The sequence below is a fragment of the Peromyscus eremicus genome, chromosome 7 (genome assembly GCF_949786415.1).
Source record: "Peromyscus eremicus chromosome 7, PerEre_H2_v1, whole genome shotgun sequence".
NCBI lineage: Eukaryota > Metazoa > Chordata > Mammalia > Rodentia > Cricetidae > Peromyscus > Peromyscus eremicus.
In genome coordinates, this window is record NC_081422.1 from 67,895,406 (window position 1) to 67,914,878 (window position 19,473).

Here is a 19,473-nt window from a genome sequence, read left to right on the forward strand (position 1 = left end):
GGCTTTGAAGTCCATTGTTTTCAAAGGCAACAGTACTATCTTCGCAGGGAGATCCATGCTCCCCACTGGTGGTTTCAACAAGAGGCATGCATGCTGAGTGATTTAGAAATTGGCTGTCCACTGTGGAACCCTCTCTCCTAACCAGTGTCATCAGCGAGCAGTTTGAGTCCAGAAAGGTGCTGTAGTAAGGACACCATCCCTGAGCTCTGTTCTGCTATCACGTCAGATTCTGTGCGAACTAAATATTAACTATCTATGAAAAATCAGAGCTAGCACTGAGTACCATCATGAGTTATAAAAACTTCAGCAGTTTGGGGCTGGGGAGGTGGTTCAGTTAGTAAGGTGCCTGCCACGTGAACATGAGGATCTGAATTTGGATCCCCAGTACCCATGTAAAAGCTAAGCCTGAAGTCTGGGGGTGACGCTCAGTGGTAGCGTGTTCACCCTCATACAGATGCCCTAGGTTTATCCTTAGCATCCTCCAAACCAATCATCATCATCAACAGCAACATCATCAGAATCCAGCTTGCTTTTGGGGGCTGGTGAGATGATTCAGTGGTTTTCCAGCTCTTGGAGAGGACCTGAGTTTGATGTCCAGCACCCACTGTCACCTGTAACTGCAACTCCAGGTGATCCAATGCCCTTTTCTTGCCCGGGCACCTGCACTCATGTGCACAAGTGGGTGGGTGGAGGAGGGAGGGAGGGAGAGAAAAAAATTGTAAAAGCTGGGCTGGGTGGTGCATGCTTATAGCCATAGTGCTAGGGGGCTGGAGACAGATGTAATCAGTTGATGAACTCCAGAGACCTCCACCTCTGGCCTTGACACATGTGTGCACACGTGAGTATGCACCCACACAATATGTGAACACACATATATGACAAAATTAGAAAATTAATCACTTAAAGGATCCTAACATTTTCAATGTGGGGAAACAGGCTTGTATGTGTTCATCGACTAACTTAAGTAATAGTTTATGAGTAATCATTAGAGTTCCATTCAAGTTTTGTTATAGTTTTTCATGTTTGTTCAGCAGGGAAAAGTCCATTCAAAGCTCAGAGGCAGCTAGCAGCATGGCGGTAGATGAAAACTGTCTTGAGGATGTTGGGTGATTCTCTCCTCTGAGATGCCTTTGAGTAAGCAGTACACTTTGTCTTCTTAGAGCGTTCATCACATTTCACCCAGCTGTAACATCCAAATCCCCATGGTTATGACACGGCAGCCACATGTCACTTGCTTTTCTCTTTCTAACTACCAATCTCCTCTACATGTGTAAGCCAAGCATTTCTTGATAAAAGGCCAGGCGTGTGTCCAAATCTTCATTTAAATGCCACAAAACTCTTAATATTACTTAAATGTAGTTTTCTGTAACTGGGAGAAGGGCACTAGCACTTATTGAGCACCTGCTGTATACCAGGACATCACATATATTTTCATAACAATTTCTGCTAATACTCTCATGAAATAAGTTTCTCACATTCACTTTAACAGAGTGGAAACTAGAATTCAGAAATTAGAAATCCAAAAATAGAATCAGAAACAATTATTCAGGGTCAATGCTGAGCCAGGATCTGAGCTTGGGTCTCTGTGGAGTTTCCACTTTAACATCGAAGGCTCTGTTGTCTGTCAACAAGACACAGTCCAAAACATGAAGGTTAATACTGAGCCAGGATCTGACTTTGAGTCTCCATGTTGCTCAGCTCAGATTGCTCTTTATTCTTCTAGGCTTTGCTGTCCGAACAGAAGATAATCCAAAACAGTAGGCTCCATAGACTCTCTCACTACAAAGAAAAGTATTTCTATGTGTAAATGCCAGCACTTACTTACTGAGTCAGGGTTACGGGATTATGGTTGGAGGGAATATCAATCAGGCCGGGTCAGAGGGGTCTCAGCAAGACTGAGGCTAAGACAAATTTATATCAAGCAATCAGACCTTTTATACACTATCAAAACAGGATGGTGGTTGCCAGGATACAATGACGGTTGCAAGCCAGATGGGGTACACAAGATTAATACCTAAGACCAGTTGTTCAGCTAAGTTCCCATATGCTTCACTGACTGCCAGGGAACACACAGATACACAGGCAGCCTGAGGGCTCCACTGCCTGAGAGAGTGCCTCGGTTTCTCAGGAACTAAAAGGCACACAGTGCCCCAAGAGCCCTGGACTCTAACCTGAAAAACCTATGATCAATGCCTCTCTAGGCAGCTAGATCAGGCCAACTCCATGATTCCCCGCAACTATGTATTCAGGTTTCCAGAGGGAACTTAGCATGCAGCATCTCAAATTGGTTAAAACAGTTCATACGGTTGCTGCCACCAAACAAATAAGCATCAATCCCCCTCTCCACCGCCTCTCCCCCACCTCTCCCCCTCCATCTCCCCCCTCATCCCTTCTCTCCCTCACCTTCTCTCCCCCCCCCACCCCCCCGCACCTCTCCCCTACCTCCCGCTCAGTGTAATCTTCATTCCTGTGACAAAGCATGGGGCTAGAGATACTTAGGAAAGGTGGTTTTGAAATACCAGCCGCAAATGATGAGGCTTTAATTTATCTAATTAAACAAAAATATAGCAATTCAAACAAATAAATGATATTTACTCCTACACAATGCTTAAAGGAGGAATTTGCTTGAATCAATTAGTGCTCTCATCAGGAATCATGTAATTACTGGGAATTTTGAAAACAGTTTTAGTAACTCATACCATGTTTAATAATAAGAATTATAAATGAAAAAAAAAATCCCCCAGTTCTTTGTATCCATGTAAGGAAATTGTGTGAGCATTCTTGTGGGATCCTTCCTCCGCTAACACAGATGATTAAATACTGTATTAACCAGCACTTAAAAATATGCTAAATGCCTGGTATAGTTATTGTGCCGAAAATACACTTGAAAATGGCATCACATTATAACTCATAAAGACATACAGTTGTTTGCTAATCAAGAACAAAATTAAAATATTGTGCAGAATATTTTCTCACAGTAAAAGCACTTACTGAGTGAGGCAGATCCTTTTGTAGCAAGGTCACATTGTGGTCCAACGAGTGGTGAACTCCGCTCAGGAGCCAGAAGCAGCACGGAGGAGGGAGCATGAAGGACTGTGGTGAAAATAAACACGTTCCTTGGGAAAGGTTTAAGCAAGGCAGCATTTAAACTATGGATATCGAGGTAATATCTAGATGCTGTGTTGAGGCTTTAAAAATCTTTATTCTTTGATAGTTTTAGATGTGTATGCACTGCATTTTAGTTTCCACCACAGATTTCCTTCTCTCATCCCCCTTCTCCTGTGGGAGGCCCTCTTCCTAACCAGTCTCCATCCTACTTTCATGAGTCTTTCTGTGTGTTCGTGTGTGTGCATGTATGTTTGTGTGTGCTTGTGTGTGTGTGTGCATGCCTGTGTGTGCATGTGTTTTCATTCATCAGTGTGCGTGTGTGCGTGTGTGTGTGTGTGTGTGTGTGTGTGTGTGTGTGTGTGTGTTCCACTGAGTTTACGTAGGGCTGCCTGCATGAGGTGGGAGGTCATTTATTGGAGCATGAGTAACGTAACAGAGGCTACACCACTGAAGAAATCTACACCCCCTCCCCAAACAACCCTTAAAACCTGTTCCCATTCAGGTGGGGTTAATTTCATTTTCTGTCATTGAGACGATGTGAAGCTGCTGTGTATTAGTATTTAAGCAATGATGAGATTGACATTTTAGCCATACTTAGCAGCAAACTTGTAGAGTGACTTGGAGAGGCCCCATGGATTCAAGTGGAAAGCACCGAAGGCTTTGGTAGTACCATAAAATTATGGCGAGCTAACAATTTAGGCAGGTTTGGAGAGGTGTCCAGTCGAGTTAACTGGATAAAGGCTGGCTATAGATTGGGTTTAGGGCAACAGCACACCCTTCAACACTTTGCTCTTGGCTTGCTTAGTTCACCAGAAGGCAATTTCTTTGCAAGGAAAGACTTCAGGCTGTCAGGTCAGAAGACAAGCTGTTGAAGCCAGTTTTCCATGTTGAAATACGGGTAACCAGCTGGATATGGACACCGAGGGCCCAAAGACGTGGTCAGAACCAAGTAGTACAAAGTTCTGGGGTCCTTGGGGGAGATGGCAATTGAAGCTATAGGTATGAATGAAGCCGAAACATCCCTGGGTACCTGTTTGCTGTGTAATTCTAGGAAGTAAAATGTTAAAAATGTGTTTCACAAATACTTTAGACTGGTGTTACAATAAAAGAATTACAAAATAATTTTCAGCAAAGAAATATTTCAGTATTTTTCCTCTTACTGAAACTCCAGCATTTCATTTTTCATTAAACAATGACAATGAAAAATAATCAAGTAACATTTGTTTCAACAAATAATTTAAAAAATAATATAAACCAATAACATTGCTAAGTAATGTGCTGTGTTTACCAGGGCAGCAGTAAGAACTGGATGGTGAAAATCTGGTTCTGGCCCCCACACTCTTCCTGCATTGCCAAGATGAACTCTACAGAAGAGGAGATGAATCATGGCATTAAAAACCTCAAGAATCCTTGGAATGTGCTTCTGTGAAAATTGAAAATTTTCCCAAATAAAACTGGTTAAGAAAGCCATTCCATTTGGTAGTGCTTAGAATTAGCTCATATTTGAAAGGAAGACTGTTTGCTGGTTTGAGCCAGAGCTTTTGTGAATAAGCCATTTTCTAAGATCATTGATCTTAAAATGCCACTGGTTCTGTTTGATATTTTTTCTTTTAATAGTACTTTCAAGCCTAGGGCTTATCTTGTGATTCAAATAAAACTACAGAAAGGATGAGGGGTAATCCATACTGCTTTTAAAGATGTTTACTTTCTAAAATATTTAAATTTTCTTTAAAATTTTTTTTGAAAATTTTTTATTGAGAAATCTACACATAAACATTTCATCTATATCATTCTTATTATTCCTTCCTCCACCTAACTCCTCCTATGTTTCCTCCCTTTCAAATTCATGATCTCTTCTTTAATTATTGTTACATGTATATACATATGGATATGTATATAGATACATGTGTATAAGACCTATAGAATCTATTTAATGTCGCATGTCACATACACATGTGTCCAGGGCTGACCATTGAGATTGGGAAACCTTGTCCCTGGATGCCACTAATTCTCTCTTTTCCAGCAGCCACAGGATCACCCGTAGCTCGTCATCTGGGCACAGGACCATGTAGACTTTCCCCCGTCTGGGCTGGCAGGTCATCTGGTATTATCATTATACTGGTTTTATTCAGGGAGCCATAATGAGATTTCAATTTTTCCAAATCTTCATCTTCCATTCCTTACCCCATTCATTGCCAACTATCCCAATATACTTGACTTATTATATATGTTACTTTCAAGTGGTTAGATCATATATCTTTGTCTTAGAGTATATATGTATTTATTTTATTTTTTCCTTTTATTGGAAATTGATTTTTTTCATTCAATATATTCTGATTATGATTTCTTCTTCTCCTAGTCCCCCCTCCCCTCCCATACAAATCCACACCCTTTATGTCTCTCATTAGAAAACAAACAGGCATCTGAGTGAAAATAATAGAATAAAACATAATAAGATAAAGTAAAAACAAACAAATTGGAAAAGGACAAAACAAACAGAAGGAAATGAGCCCAGGAAAAGGCACAAGAAACAGACATAAATGTAGAGACACACACAGGAATCCCATAAAAACATAAAACAGGAAGCCATAATATATATGCAAAACTTGTAGGGTAAGAATAAAAATAAAGCTCTGACATGACATTATGAGACAAGGGATCTCCAAAGACACTGTTGGGTCGGAGTTCTGTTGGCTGTCTACTGCTGGGCCATGTGATCTACTCTTAAGAACAGTTTTGGCAGGGATGGGAACATGAGGGATTGGGTTGGGGCGGTGGATGGAGGGGGAGAGTAATGTAAGAGACGTCTTGAAGAGGGAGGCATTTTGGGATCAGGTAGAAACCTGATGCAAGGGAAACTCTCACTAGTCTACAAGGATGACCCCAGCTAAGACTTCTAGTATTAGTGGGTAGGTAGCTTGAACTGGCTATCTCCTGTAATCAGATTGGTAATGACCCCAATTGACATCAGAGAGGCTTCATCTAGTGATTTATGAAAACAGATACAGAGATCACAGACATGCCCTGGGCCAAGCTTGGGGAATCCTGTTGAAGAGAGGGAGGAAGGATATAGTACAGGCCAGGAGGGTCAATGTCATCACAAGGGAACCCACAGAGACAACTTACCTGGGCTCATAGGAGCTCACTGGACCTACATCTAGGGAGCCTGCATGGGACTGACCTAGGCCCTCTAGTGTGTGACAGTTGTGTAACTTGTTCTACTGGTGGGACTACCAGTGAGGGGAGCAAGGCCTGTCCCTAACGCTTTGGCTGGCTTCCAAGAACCTGTTCCTCATACTGAGTTGCCTCACCCAGCCTCAACACAAGGAGGGGAGCTTAGTACTGCCTCAACTTGATACGCCCTGATTTGTTGACACCCATGGGAGGCCTGCTCCTTTCTGAACAGAAACAGAGGAGTGGACGGGGGAGGTGGAGGAAGAAATGGGAGGAGAGAAGAGAGGGGAAACTGCAGTCAGGGTGTAAAATAAATGAATAAATTTAATAATAAAAATAACAGTTCACTCAGTTTTCTCGCTTTCACTAGTGTTTGTTGATGCCTTTTAATCCATGATTTTATTAATTTGGGCTTTACCTTTTTTTGTTAATTTTGTCTATCTTATCTCCTTACAGAACCAATTCCTTGTTTCCTTAATTTAGAAAATGTTGCTCTTTTAGATTTACTTTCATTTCTAATCCGTACTAATCATTGCTGCCGACTGCATTTGGGATTGTTGTTTCTTTGGATTTCTAGAATCTTAAGGCACATCTTTAGGTTGAGATCTTCCTGGTATTTTAAAGTAAGTCCCCACAATTTTAAACTTTCCTTTTACAACTGCCTTAGCTGTAGCTAAAGATTTGGGTAGACTGTGCTATCACTTTACATTTATTCTTTGAAATTGTAAATTTCTTCCCTGATTTTTTTTAAATTGCTCCCTGTTCATTAAAAAAAAATGTAATGATCAGTATTCAATACTTTGCATAGTTGCTGTGGTAACTCTCGTAGCTGGCTCGTGTTTTGCAGTATAATCTGATAAGATACGAAGACTTCAGTGTCTAAATCTCCCCTTCTTGTTGTGTAAGGACTTATTTGACTTTTCATAACCTTTTTGTTTGCTTTACAAATTGGAAGCCCCAACACTTGGTTTGTCCATATTTACAATGAAATATTCTTAATGAGTTGTTTCTTGTCTAGTGACCTTCTGATCTCTTCCGACTAGTTCTGAGATCTAGTCTGTTCAACCTGAGAATAGGCATTCCAGTTGGTTGTAGCTTCGATTTGTTGCGTAGGTTGGTGTCTTTCCATTGATGCTGCTTTTGACTATCTTTACTGAGATGTGTTTCTTGGAGACAACATATAGCTGAGTCTTGTTTTTCTTAACCAACTCAGTTATCTGTACCTTTTAATTGGCAAGTCTAGATCATGTCAGTAAGCAGTCCTTGCAAATACTGCCTGAGTACTCTGTTCTGTAGGGTGATTCACTGTGTTCTTAGTGCTAAGGAAAATCTAACTCTAGTCATATACACAACCACCTCAAATATTTGTTGGAAAAAGAGGAAAGTGTCTCAAAGGATACATTAGAAATTTGGACACAAGTTTGAGTTACAGTTCAACCTAGAGCAACTGTATAGTCTGTAATGTTATGGCTGGTTTTGATGTAAAATGACTTGCTACACTACATTGAATACACAGTGATTTTAACATATATATGTTATCAATGTTATGAGGAAAAGCTGTGAAATAGTTAAGTTAAGGACTCATTGCAAAACTTAAGGACAAAAGTAGTATCAATACTGTTTTTTCATTTTCAGTTTAGTAAAAATATTTAGCTATTGTAGACAACTGTTTTCTAGTTACATGAGTTATTATTCCCTTGATATGTAAGGGGATTAATTGTTAACATGTCCTTGTACACAAAACAAAGCATTTTTAATTATTCTCATGTCTGATAATTTGATGCTTTGTGCCTTAAACTCTATGTTAGCATTAATAATTTCTCCTGGGGGCTAGAGAGATGGCTCAGTGGTTAAGAATGTTTATTGTCTAGGTCTTGCAAAGGACCCAAGTTTGGTTCACAGCATCTACATAGAGTAGCTCACAATTACCTGTAATTCCAGCTCCAGGGAATAGGACACCACTGGCCTTGGCAGGCGTTTGTACTGATGTGCAAATATACACAGATACATTCGCAATACACTTCAATTTTTAAAATCTTTAAAAAATAATGTCTTATTTTCTTCATACTCAAATTTTCCTGATCTAGGCTAGCCATTTCTTTAAAAAGTTACTTAGCACTGCCTTCTTTAAATTTATTATACTTCATTTTCATCTAAAATATCATTTAAAAATTTTGAGATTATAATTTAATTACATTTCTTTTCTTTCTTTCCTCCCTCCAGACCTTCCTATATACCTTTCCCCACTCCCCTCCATATTCATGAGCTATTTTTTTAACTAATTGTTATAACTTGCACATACACATATACATATACATTCCTGAATATAATCCGTTTGGTCCCTATAATGCTATGTATGTTGTAAGGACTGACTCTTTGGTACTGGACAAGCAGTTGGTATGCTCTTCCATGGGGAAGGCCCTCTCTCCCACTCCCAATTTGCACAGTTCTTCTGTAGTTCTTTATGGAGGGTTGAGGCCTCGTGGGCTTTTCCCCTCCCAGTTTGAACTGTTTGTTGGTGTCATCCTGTTTGGCTCGTGTTTGAGGGCAGGCATGTTGGTGAGACTTTCCTACCTTCTTTTCCTTTTAGTAGGATCAAATGTGAGTTTTAATGTTTACAAAATTTTAGTTTGCCCAGTTTATATTCTAAAATACAAAAGCATTTTCACTGGCATTATGGTAATGTATAGAAATCCTATCTCTGTATTATAAATTGAAATATTTTCAGTTATGTAGGTTTGATACAGTATCACATTTTCTTTATGACAAGTAAAAATTACACACAGTGTGCAACATGAGTTTTGATTTATGTCTGCAGTGTAGAATTACTTAGTCAAGGTTTTGAATGCATGCATAGCCTCACAAACTATTTTTACTATGGCAAAAACAGTAAAAATCCACTCTTTGAAATTTGTAAGTCTGGGATATGGCAATTTGTAAGTCTAGAATACAGTTTTATTAATTACAGTTACCATTATATATAGTAGGTCTCCTGGTTTTCTTTCTCCTAACTCACAGTTTGCTTCCTTTGAACTCCCACCCCTTAGCATCTGGCAACCATTATTTTGCTCTCTATTTCCTGAGTTCAACTCTCTCAAGTTGTGCATGTGAGTGAGCACACTCAGAGCTTCTCTTTGTACCTGGATTTTCTCAGTTAACCTCTCCAGGTTATCCATGTCCCAATGACAAGATTTCCTTCTGTTTCTAAAGCAGTCTGCAGATATATACATGCATTTTTTCCTATCAGTCCATTGATAGACAAATAGACCAATGATTAATAAAATAGCTGAATCCTTAATCATAATCACCAGGATAGAAAGAGGAAGTAAAATAACAGCTGAATTTTAAAAATTGTTCTATATACAAACACAACCCACAAACGAGCTACAACATGGAACATGGGTCTAAATGTATCTTTTCAACATCACAAATTGAAAAAAAAGGGCATTAAAAATATTTATTAAAAGTGGGGATATCTCCCTGGGTAGTCTGCTCTTGTCTGAAGGGAAACAGGAGCAGTGGATCTGGGGGAGAGGGGAAGTTTGGGGAGGGACTGGGAGGGAGAGGAGGCTGTGGTCAGGATGTATTATATGAGAGAAGATTTTTTTCAGGTGGGTAGCTTTCTTCTTTCATGTCTCATACCATAGGTTTTGAGCCTGTCAAACACTGGAAGCCTGAGCCATAGACTTCTGATCAGAGTTGCCTGAGCCAGAGAGACTGCTGACCAGAGATGTCTGAGCTCCAAGGACTTGCTTCAAAGGTGAGTTGAGCAAGTGTCAGCACAGGTCACACAGGAGCAGGGAGTCCTGTGTACTCAGGAACCTTCCATGTGGTAAAGGGAGAATCAGACCTATCCATGTATATTCACTAAGTGTCCTAAGAGTATGATTATTTTTCATTATTTGAGCATAAAGATTAAAGGCACTAATTTAGCCCATAAAATGGCTAGGTTGCATAGTCGTTTATTTATATAATTTATAAATTTATAAAATCTTAAAAGGATAAAATAAGTGTCCTTTCAAGCATTAAAATGAGATCAAGTGCCAGACATTAAGCTAGGATTGTCACTTATAAATGTGGCTTATTTAAAGTAGAGTTAACCTATAAAGTAATCCAGCAGGGGATGACTCTGAGCAAGATGTGACTGGGATATGTTATTGATTACCCTAAATAATTCATCTGAATGCCTTTGAATGATGACTGCTGCATTAAGGTTTTCAATATTTCATCTTGGTCAAGTTTGATTTACATGAGTATTTTAAAGCACTTGTGAGACTTACCAGCACACAAATGACAGGACTTGTCCTTTGTGTATTTTATCTGGAGTAACATGAATAAACTGCTACACAATCACAGAATCACCGAGTTGAAAGATCACAGCAAACTTGGCAGTGACTTATGTGACTATAACATTTTGGAGGAATGAGGATATTAGAAATACCACTGTCTTTGGAGGATAAGTCTATAGGAGAACTGTATTTATAACCACTTCAAAGTTAGTACCTGTACTTTATGATATTAACAACTAGACTCAATCCATACCACCATTCTTAACATTTAATACACACACACACACACACACACACGTTTAAAAGGCAGAATGAGGGGTTGGAGAGATGGCTCAGTGGTTAGGAGCACTTGTTACTCTTCTGAAGGACTCAGATTCAGTTCCCACGCCCCACACCAGACAGCTCACAATGCCTGTAACTCCAGCTCCAGGGGTTCTGTTCCCTTCTTCTGGATTTCATGAGCAGCTGTACTCATGTAAGCATACACAGAATCACATAATTAAAAAAATTTAAATTCTTAAAAAAAATAGAACAAGTGATCTAGTAAATATAAAAAGTACACTTAGCTCATCATTTCTGTGAAGTGATCAGTGATCTACCCCTTGTTCTAGTGTTTCATGCTCTGACATTGGTGAGCTCCTACAATGCTAAGTCATGATAGATCTAGAATGAATTCTTCAGTTATAAAATGGCTACCAATATAGTTGAAGTTTTTTTTTTTTTTAAATAATGCTGCTACCTTGAATATGTTCAATAGTGATTTTCTTTGTAGGTTTAACACTGTCCCACAACCCATACTGGGTAATTACATTAGTTCTTCCTACTTCCAATGCATTATCTTGTCATACACAGTTGTTTCTATCATCACAGGCTGAGTGAATTTTAATACCACATCATTTGCTTCTAAATACTCATAGAAGAAGATTGCAAGTGGTAAGAGACTAGTGTGTTTTATCATTATTAGGTTATGAAAAAAAGTAGGCAAAACTCCCAAAAGTGTTGCATGAGCTCAATACACATCCATTTATTAATGCATATGCCAGAGATTGCATCATACTAGGCATTTGGAAAAGTCATTAACAAAGCAGTCGCTTAAGATTTTAACACGAAATAGCCAATCTCACCAGCCTGTGTGTTTTCAGGCCCAGTAGCAGAATGGTTGAGACGGATGACCCTAGTCACTTCTCATCACATACTAAACCAGCATGTTTACATAACACAGTCAACGTAACAGTTTCTTGTTCCCGCAGATGTTGGGAGTCCACTCACAGCTGTGGCTGTAAGTTACAATGACAAAGTGATGTTCTGCAGCCAAATAGTTAGATACAGACTCTGGAAAGTCAAATCATAAAAACCCATACAATGCAAGTATTCATAACCAAGTTGCATTTGGGGCATATAAAGAACATGAGTTACAAAATCATGAGCAATTTATTTTGAGTTTATTTTTACATTTTTCCCTCCTAAATATATATATGAAGATGTGACTTTTGGTTTTTCTGCAATATATAGTAATGCTGCCTTCAGCATAAACCATTGAATATTTTTAAAAGAAATATCTGGTTGTAGAGTTAAGTAGTCATACATATAATGTTAGTATTTTCCGGCCAACAAGTTACTTATCACAGGAAATTTAAACCAACTGTCCTTGCATTCCATGACTTTCCAAAGAATGAAATAGGGAAAAGCTGAGACAGAATGCTACATGGCAAATGCACCAGGTTACCATTTTTTCATTTCTTTTCTATTTTTTAAAATTACAAATGTGATGGGGGGGTGCCTTGGCAGTTTTAAAGAACACAGTTTCATCAATATATCAAACATTAACAAACTAGTTAGCATTGCTTTGTGTAAGTTTGCCTCGAAAGCATTTCTTCACAGTGATATTTTAGAAAGGTTGGGAATTGGTCAGCAGAAAATATTTCCCACCTTTTCTATTATAATTTGTATGCAAAAGTCATCACAATATATCTGCAACTATAAAATTACAAACTTTCTAGAAGTTGCTGCATTTCTAGGTGTGGTAGAAAACTGGATCTGCAGGATGTCTACAGTAAGGTAAGGTTGAACAAAACAGAAGTCGAATCATAGATGCTTTCTGATAGGTCACTCTAAATAGATCTAACAAAGACAACCAATGGACAAACTCAAGACTTTTTTAGTTTACTTCATGGAGGAGAAACTGGTAATGAGAAGGACATTGTAAAAGATCGTCTTGATATTTCACTTTACATCATAATTTTGGCACTTCATGGAACATTTATTTCTCAAAGACCAGAATGAGTATAAAAATTTTTCACATACCTTGTAGACATTATGGTTGATTAGTGGCAAACATCAAAACGCAGTGGATTTAAACATTCCATGTATTTTCACATGCATGTAAGGGTCAAACAACAGGGGCTTATGAATTCTCAGAGACAGCATTTTGAAGTATTTGTTTCAGGCACTCTCTTCAATAGACCTCGTTTCAGATTTAAGCCTCACAAACTCTTTAGCGACATCGTCGCTGGTCCTCTGAGAGAGTATTCTAAGGATGGTCAAGCCAGTTTCATCCATAGAGAGATTTTTCAGAAGAGGGTACCACGCTCCGTAGCTCCCTTTCTCTGCTATGTTCTGTAGCTGAATGACTGTCATCCCAATTATCCGATCTTCCCGGGCAAAGCAGTAATCCTTAACCGACAGGTGAAGTTCATAGGCTCCTGGGCGATTTTCGTTACCCAGAATGCTGGATGAATTAAAAACACAAAATGAGCCAAACTTCTACTCATGGTGCTTGAAATGCTGTCAAAAATGTCCTGAGATTCCTGTACCTGCTTGCTTCATTGATGGTGAGTATATCATATAGGGATGGGAAGTAAAATATTACGCTGTATTTAGTTATTAGATAAAGAGGCTCTGGATTGATAATGATGAGGGATACTGTTGGGAGAATATCTGTGCTATTTCTTTGTCCATCACTAAGAACCTTTACCTCTGACTCCCAGGGAAACTTTTCTAGGAGCTTTTTCTCAGAACAGGCTATGAAGCACCATTCCCGAGATGCTACAATTGGTGCACATTTCTAGAGTATATCATTTTTATCAGAAGTTGGTGCTATAGTGTCAATTCTTCCCTCTAATGAGAGTTAACTCTACTAGCACAACTGAAGACAGCTTACTGCATAGAATGGCATGTTAGGGAGGTATAGGGTGGGGTGCAGGGAATTATGCAGCCAGATGTTTGTTTACAGGTGACATTGGTCACTAAACTGGGTATTTATTTAAGAGGCAATCTGAAATAAAGTGAATAAACAGGCAATAATACTGTATCCTGATGGGTAGGAATCAAAGAACAAAACAAGATAGGAGTGGCTTTCTGAATTCCCAAGTTAGTTCCAGAAAGATGTTGTATATGTTAAAGACATCTGAATTAGATCAAGGTTCTTGTGTGATTTGAAGTGGAAGGCTATAGTCTTGTTCCTTTTGAACAGGGATAATTTCACTTAAACATCACAGTGATTCCTTTTCAAGTGAGAGTCCTTGCGCAGTTAATTTGTAGTTGGCAACAGGTTCCAAGTGGTAGCAGCTTTGTGTATAATGTAGTACGAAGACCACTATCGTAATAAAATTAATAGTATGTATGCTCCCTTAAGTGTACATCTCTGTGTGGGCTTCACCACAGCCATTTAGTCTCACCCTCTTTCCCATTGTATACTGTTTCTTTAAACGTATTAGCTTGGGTCCTTCCACTTGACCATGACATTAATCTCTCATCTCAAGAAAGGCATTTCCATGACAGCAAAGGCCAGCTACTACCTGTCTCCAACACTGCCTGATGTGTACAGCTGCTGAGGAAAAGGATCAGAGCCTAGCTGACTTGCTTAGTGGAGAACATGAGACCACCCGTGGGTTTTACTTTCCACCCTGAATCTTCCAGTAGGTTTTAGCTGCACACTAACTAGCCTCCAGTTAAATGCATAAGTGATTTGTTTCTGACTTACAACTGGAAGGTTTCGTTGTACTTCGGTGACCACGTGTTGCTCTTTGTCTTTGTCCCTTGTTTTCTCCTCTTGTCCCCCAGGCTGGGTCCCAGCATGCAAACTTCCACAAAGGGGCGGAACATGGCTGTGGTCTGCCAGTTTAAGTCGTTGATAGCGATCACTGAAAAGCAGAAGCCAAGCTTTAGCAAACTATTCTGTGGAAACTAGCTTCCTTCATTGGCCAGAACTTGTATTTGAGCGTGCCCTGACTGTACCCACAAGGGAACATTCCTCAAGTTGAAATACTCGATGCCCAGGAATGCCCTGTTAATGGAAAGCTCAATTTGACATTCATGTGAATGAAATTTATAACAAAAGGTTAAATCCCTGGTGGTTTTTCATATTAAACATTAGGGAGGCTCCACCATGCAATATTTAGAAAGTAGATTAAAATTAATTCTATGTTAGTGCACATACCAAAAATTAGATTATAGTGTATTATAAATTTCTCACAGTCAGTATAATTTACAAAACTTGACCATGGTCATTAATTCATTGTTTCTTCCTCAGTTGCTAATCCCATTATATACTAAATGCTATGGCTGTCTCCTAATTCAGGACTCACAAACACTATATTTTTATGTTCCTGGTTGGTCTTGGCTATCAGTAGGAAAGAGTCTTAAAATTTCTACTGCTAAAGATGAAACTATTAGGCTTGATCTATATTTACATTTAAGATCCTATATAAGCATGACTACTTCTTGTTTTTTTTTTCCATATGTACTTGTCGTATAATTTGTTGTAAGCATAGCAGTTTAGGAATATGGTGCAATTAAAATACACATTGGAAGACTATGATTCTGACCAAAGTGAATATTAAAATGACTAAGTCTATAATAAAAATGGAACATGAGAATGTTCAGTAAAATGGTAGCTATTAAATGAAAACTTTCAGTTGGAAAGCAGGGTTCATTTGTTTATAATATCAAGCCAATTATTACCAACAAGAAAAACCAGTTAAAAGTGACATTAAATGAGATTATGTGAGTGGTAAGAAAATATTGGTCAGTTTGAGAAACTATATTTAATTGTAAAATAAATCCACTTTTGAAATCTAGTCCCCAATGTGTCAAGTCTTTAGACGGTTTAAAAGAATGTTTTTTTCTGAAAAAATTTTAATCACTTCCTATAGTAGTTTAGATTACAAAAATATATACAAGTAATAGTTTTCCTATGATTTCTGTAGATGTTAAAGATTAATAGGTTGCTATATCTGAACCCCATATGTACCTTTTACAGTGACTTTATGCTCTCCAGTCCCTGGGGTAGTGGTGACATCCACATGAACAGAGATCTGGCCTACAGAATCTTTGGAGGAACGACCTGCAAACAGAAGAAATGAACTAGCTTGGATGTTCAGATTATATGCCTGTGAACATCTATATTCTTTGTGTAAGGATTAAATGGTTACTTCTGTTAACATCACATGCTGGACACTGATCAATGCTGGCTTGGGACATGAGTAGAGATATCCTAAGCCCGGACAGTGCAAATACTAAATGCCATAAACTCAGTGGAAGTTCACTGGATGCCTAATTTCTACCATAGTGAAAATTTTAAGTTCCCCCTCTCAGCACTAATAACACTTTACAGATTCTATTGTTGCTTTACACTCTTTTGTTAAGGAATCTTCTCTGTGACACACCAGAGCCCTGGGAACTAAAAGATGATCCTGCATGCTGAACCCGCCCCCCCCCCCATGAAGTTCAGCATAAGACAAGAGAGACTTGAAAGATACCAAGTGTTATTGCCATATGGTGAGCTTAGAATATACACATTTACATCATCTACAGGGTAGGCAAGTCTACCGAGGTCACAGTGAATCAAGGGTTGAACATATCTAGAAGAGTGCTTGTCACTTAGTGATGGCTTGAATTCATTTATCTGCTCCTACATTCTTAACCTTCTGCGACCCCACAAAATCTATTGTGTTCTTCAGCTGCAGTCTTCTCATTTGTAAAATGAAGAGAATGCCACTTCCTATCCCCACACTTCTTACTATATCATTTAGGAGCACACCAATTTGAAGCATACACACTATTAATTTTACTATAAATCTTTTCACTTAAAAATATTACGATGGTGGTCTTCATACTACATTATACACAAAGCTGCTACCACCTGTTGTGTGGCCTAGTACCTCTTGCCAACTACAAATTAACCGTGCAAGGACTCTCACTTGAAAAGGAATCACTGAGAGATTTAAGTAAAATTATCCCTATTCACATGCAGCATGATTCTATACTTAAGAAATCCTATAGCTGACCTAGAAAATGCTTACATTCAACAGACATTTTCAGTAAAGTTGCAAGATATGAAAATCAACATACAAAACCCAGTAGCTTTCATACATACCAATAACGAACCTGCTGAGAAAGAAATTAGGAAAGCCATTTCATTCACAACAGCCCCCAACAAAGTTCCCAGGAATGAGCCCTACCAAAGGAGAAAGACTTACACAGTGAGAAATGTAGGGCACTGACAAGAAGTTAAAGGAGACACCAGACAATGAAGAGGTTTCATACTCCTTGATGGATAGAATTAATACTGGGAAGATGGCTGTGTTATCAAAAGTCAACAACACATTTTTCCAATGACAGTGGGTGTGGTGGTTCATGCTTTTAATACTGGCACTTGGAAGGCAGAGACAGTGGATCCATGTGAGTTTGAGGTCAGCCTGGTCTATAGAATGAGTTCCAGGACAGCCAGGGCTATGTAGGGAGACCCTGTGTCAAAAAATAAAACCCAGCGACACTCTTCACATAACTAGAAAATAGATCTCAAAATAAACGTGCAATCATGAATGACCACATAGCCCACACAATCCTAAGTAGAAAGCATGCTGCTGGAGGTACCCTGATAACTGACTACAAACCAGACTTTGTGTTAGAGTCAAGGGAAGTGTGGTACCAGCACAGAAAAAACAGGCACACTAATGGGATAAGGTAGTCCAGGAATTAATCCACACGGCCATGGGCAGATGATCTTTATAAAGGACATCAAAGACATACACTGGAGAGGAGAAAATTAGTTCAGGAAGCAGTGATGGCAAACTGGAAGAAGAATGAACTTAGACCCACATATCTTACTTGCATAAATATCAACTGGAAATGTTTCAAAGACCCAAATTTGAAACCTGAAATGCTGAACCACCTAGAGGAAAACAGGAAGTTACAATCAAATCGTAGGTACAGGCAAGAACTTCCAGACTCCCATTGCTCAGGATACAGTCCCCAGAATCCACGCACAAGACCACATGAAATTAAAAAGTTGCTGTACAGTAAGGGAAGCCCTCTTGGCCAGCTACATCCCAGATATCTAGACTATACAATAAAGAGTTCAAAAAATCAAATATCAAAACGACAAAACTGCCGATGAAGGGGTGAGGGCACAGTGCTAATGAGCTGAAGAGTTTTCAAAAGAGGAACTAGAAAAGGTCAATGCTTAAAAATGCAAACAAAAGTCATGTTGACATTCCACATCACCCCAGTGACAATGGCTATGATTAGAAAGGCAAATGACAACAGATGCTGGAGAGGCTGTGGGGGAAGGGAGCCCCTGTCCGCTGCTGGTGGGAGAGTATTGTACCACCACTGCAGAAATCAGCGTGGAAGGCCTTCAAAAAACAATGAAAACCACAACTACCATGTGACCAGCTATACCCCTCCCGAGCATATACCCAAAGGAGTCCATACCCTACCACAGAGATACTTGCATGTCTGTGTTTACTGACACACTATTCACAATAGCCAAGGCATGGTACTAGCTTAGCTGTTCTTCCACAGAAGGATGGATAGTGAAAATGTGGCACACATACACAGCAGAATTTTCCTAAGCAGTTAAGATAAGTGAAATTTGCAGGAAAATGATGGAGCTGAAAAGTTTTCCACTGAGTGAGGCAACCCTGTCTCCAAGGCAAAAGATCATATGTTCTCATATGTGGATTCTAGCTTTTAATGTTTGTATTTGAGTAAATAGGGTTGTGAGAGTACGTACAGACTCTGAAACTAGGTGGGATATCACAAGGTGGGAATAAAGTGTTGAGGTGACAGGAGGAGGTCACATGTGACCTGAGTGTAGAAAGGGGGTGAGTTAGTGTGGGGGGCAGAGGGGGAGGTGAGGGAGGGAAAGATGAAGGAGCCAAGAAAAGAAAACTTGAATTTTGTTTGCAAGAGGCCATAGGAAACCTGATTTCTTGCAAGCCAATAAACCTAAAATGTTGGATATTTGTAGTAATATTGATTGTTGTTACAGGGATTTAAAAGCTGTTCTTCTGTAATCTGTCATCTTCCACATACTAGTTAATTTTCGTGAGTGGAGCTGTGTGGAATGTCACTTTGTAACTGCTTCATGATATATGCAATGAGCCAGAGTCTTATTTGTGTAAAGTGAATTTCTAGAGCTTCAAACTGAAGCCAAAGAATTCGGAGGGTCTTCGGGTTTCTAGCTAGTGAATAATCAGGATTAAGATATGAGTAGGAGCCTGTTCACCGCTGGAACCTCCTTCCTGGAGTCACCATTTGAGCCTGTTTTCAGCACTGAGAGGGAGAGTTTTGAATTATGTGAGTAAATTTTGAAGGGAGGCGGAAGAAGCCCTCTCACCCGGAATGATTTCTACAGCAATGACAACTAAGACAGTAAGGACACAGAGTGTGACATTAATAAGGGAACATAGGATACACACCTGGGCTCGCATGATTTAAGGACAGTTCTTGGAAAAATTATTCTATACCATCCCTAAACTATTAATAACCTTATGCTAGAGTTTTCTTAATGCAGGATGGATCTCTCTCTCACTTTATGCTTGGGTTTTCTATGTAGGCTTGATCCTCCCATACACACATCACTATAGATACTTCTCTTTCAATGACTCAAGTCTTT

The 19,473-nt window shown here is 39.2% G+C and overlaps 1 protein-coding gene and 1 long non-coding RNA gene across 3 annotated transcripts in view; one reads left to right on the forward strand and one right to left on the reverse strand.

Moving 5' to 3' along the window:
* Positions 1 to 885: 885 nt before the first annotated feature.
* LOC131915198 (uncharacterized) lies at positions 886 to 16,017 on the forward strand. The gene is made up of 3 exons (XR_009380283.1): positions 886 to 1,134; positions 9,930 to 10,042; positions 15,832 to 16,017. It is a non-coding gene; the product is annotated as an uncharacterized LOC131915198 (long non-coding RNA).
* The window catches only part of Unc13c (unc-13 homolog C), a 412,574-nt gene continuing 404,685 nt past the window's right edge, over positions 11,585 to 19,473 (reverse strand). For both annotated transcript variants that reach the window (XM_059268241.1, XM_059268239.1), the window contains 3 exons: positions 15,823 to 15,915; positions 14,554 to 14,713; positions 11,585 to 13,299 (listed from right to left, as the gene is read on the reverse strand). In XM_059268241.1, coding sequence (XP_059124224.1) covers positions 13,014 to 13,299; positions 14,554 to 14,713; positions 15,823 to 15,915 — 539 coding nt within the window. In that variant the 3' untranslated portion in view covers positions 11,585 to 13,013. The remainder of the gene's footprint in view (positions 13,300 to 14,553; positions 14,714 to 15,822; positions 15,916 to 19,473) is intronic.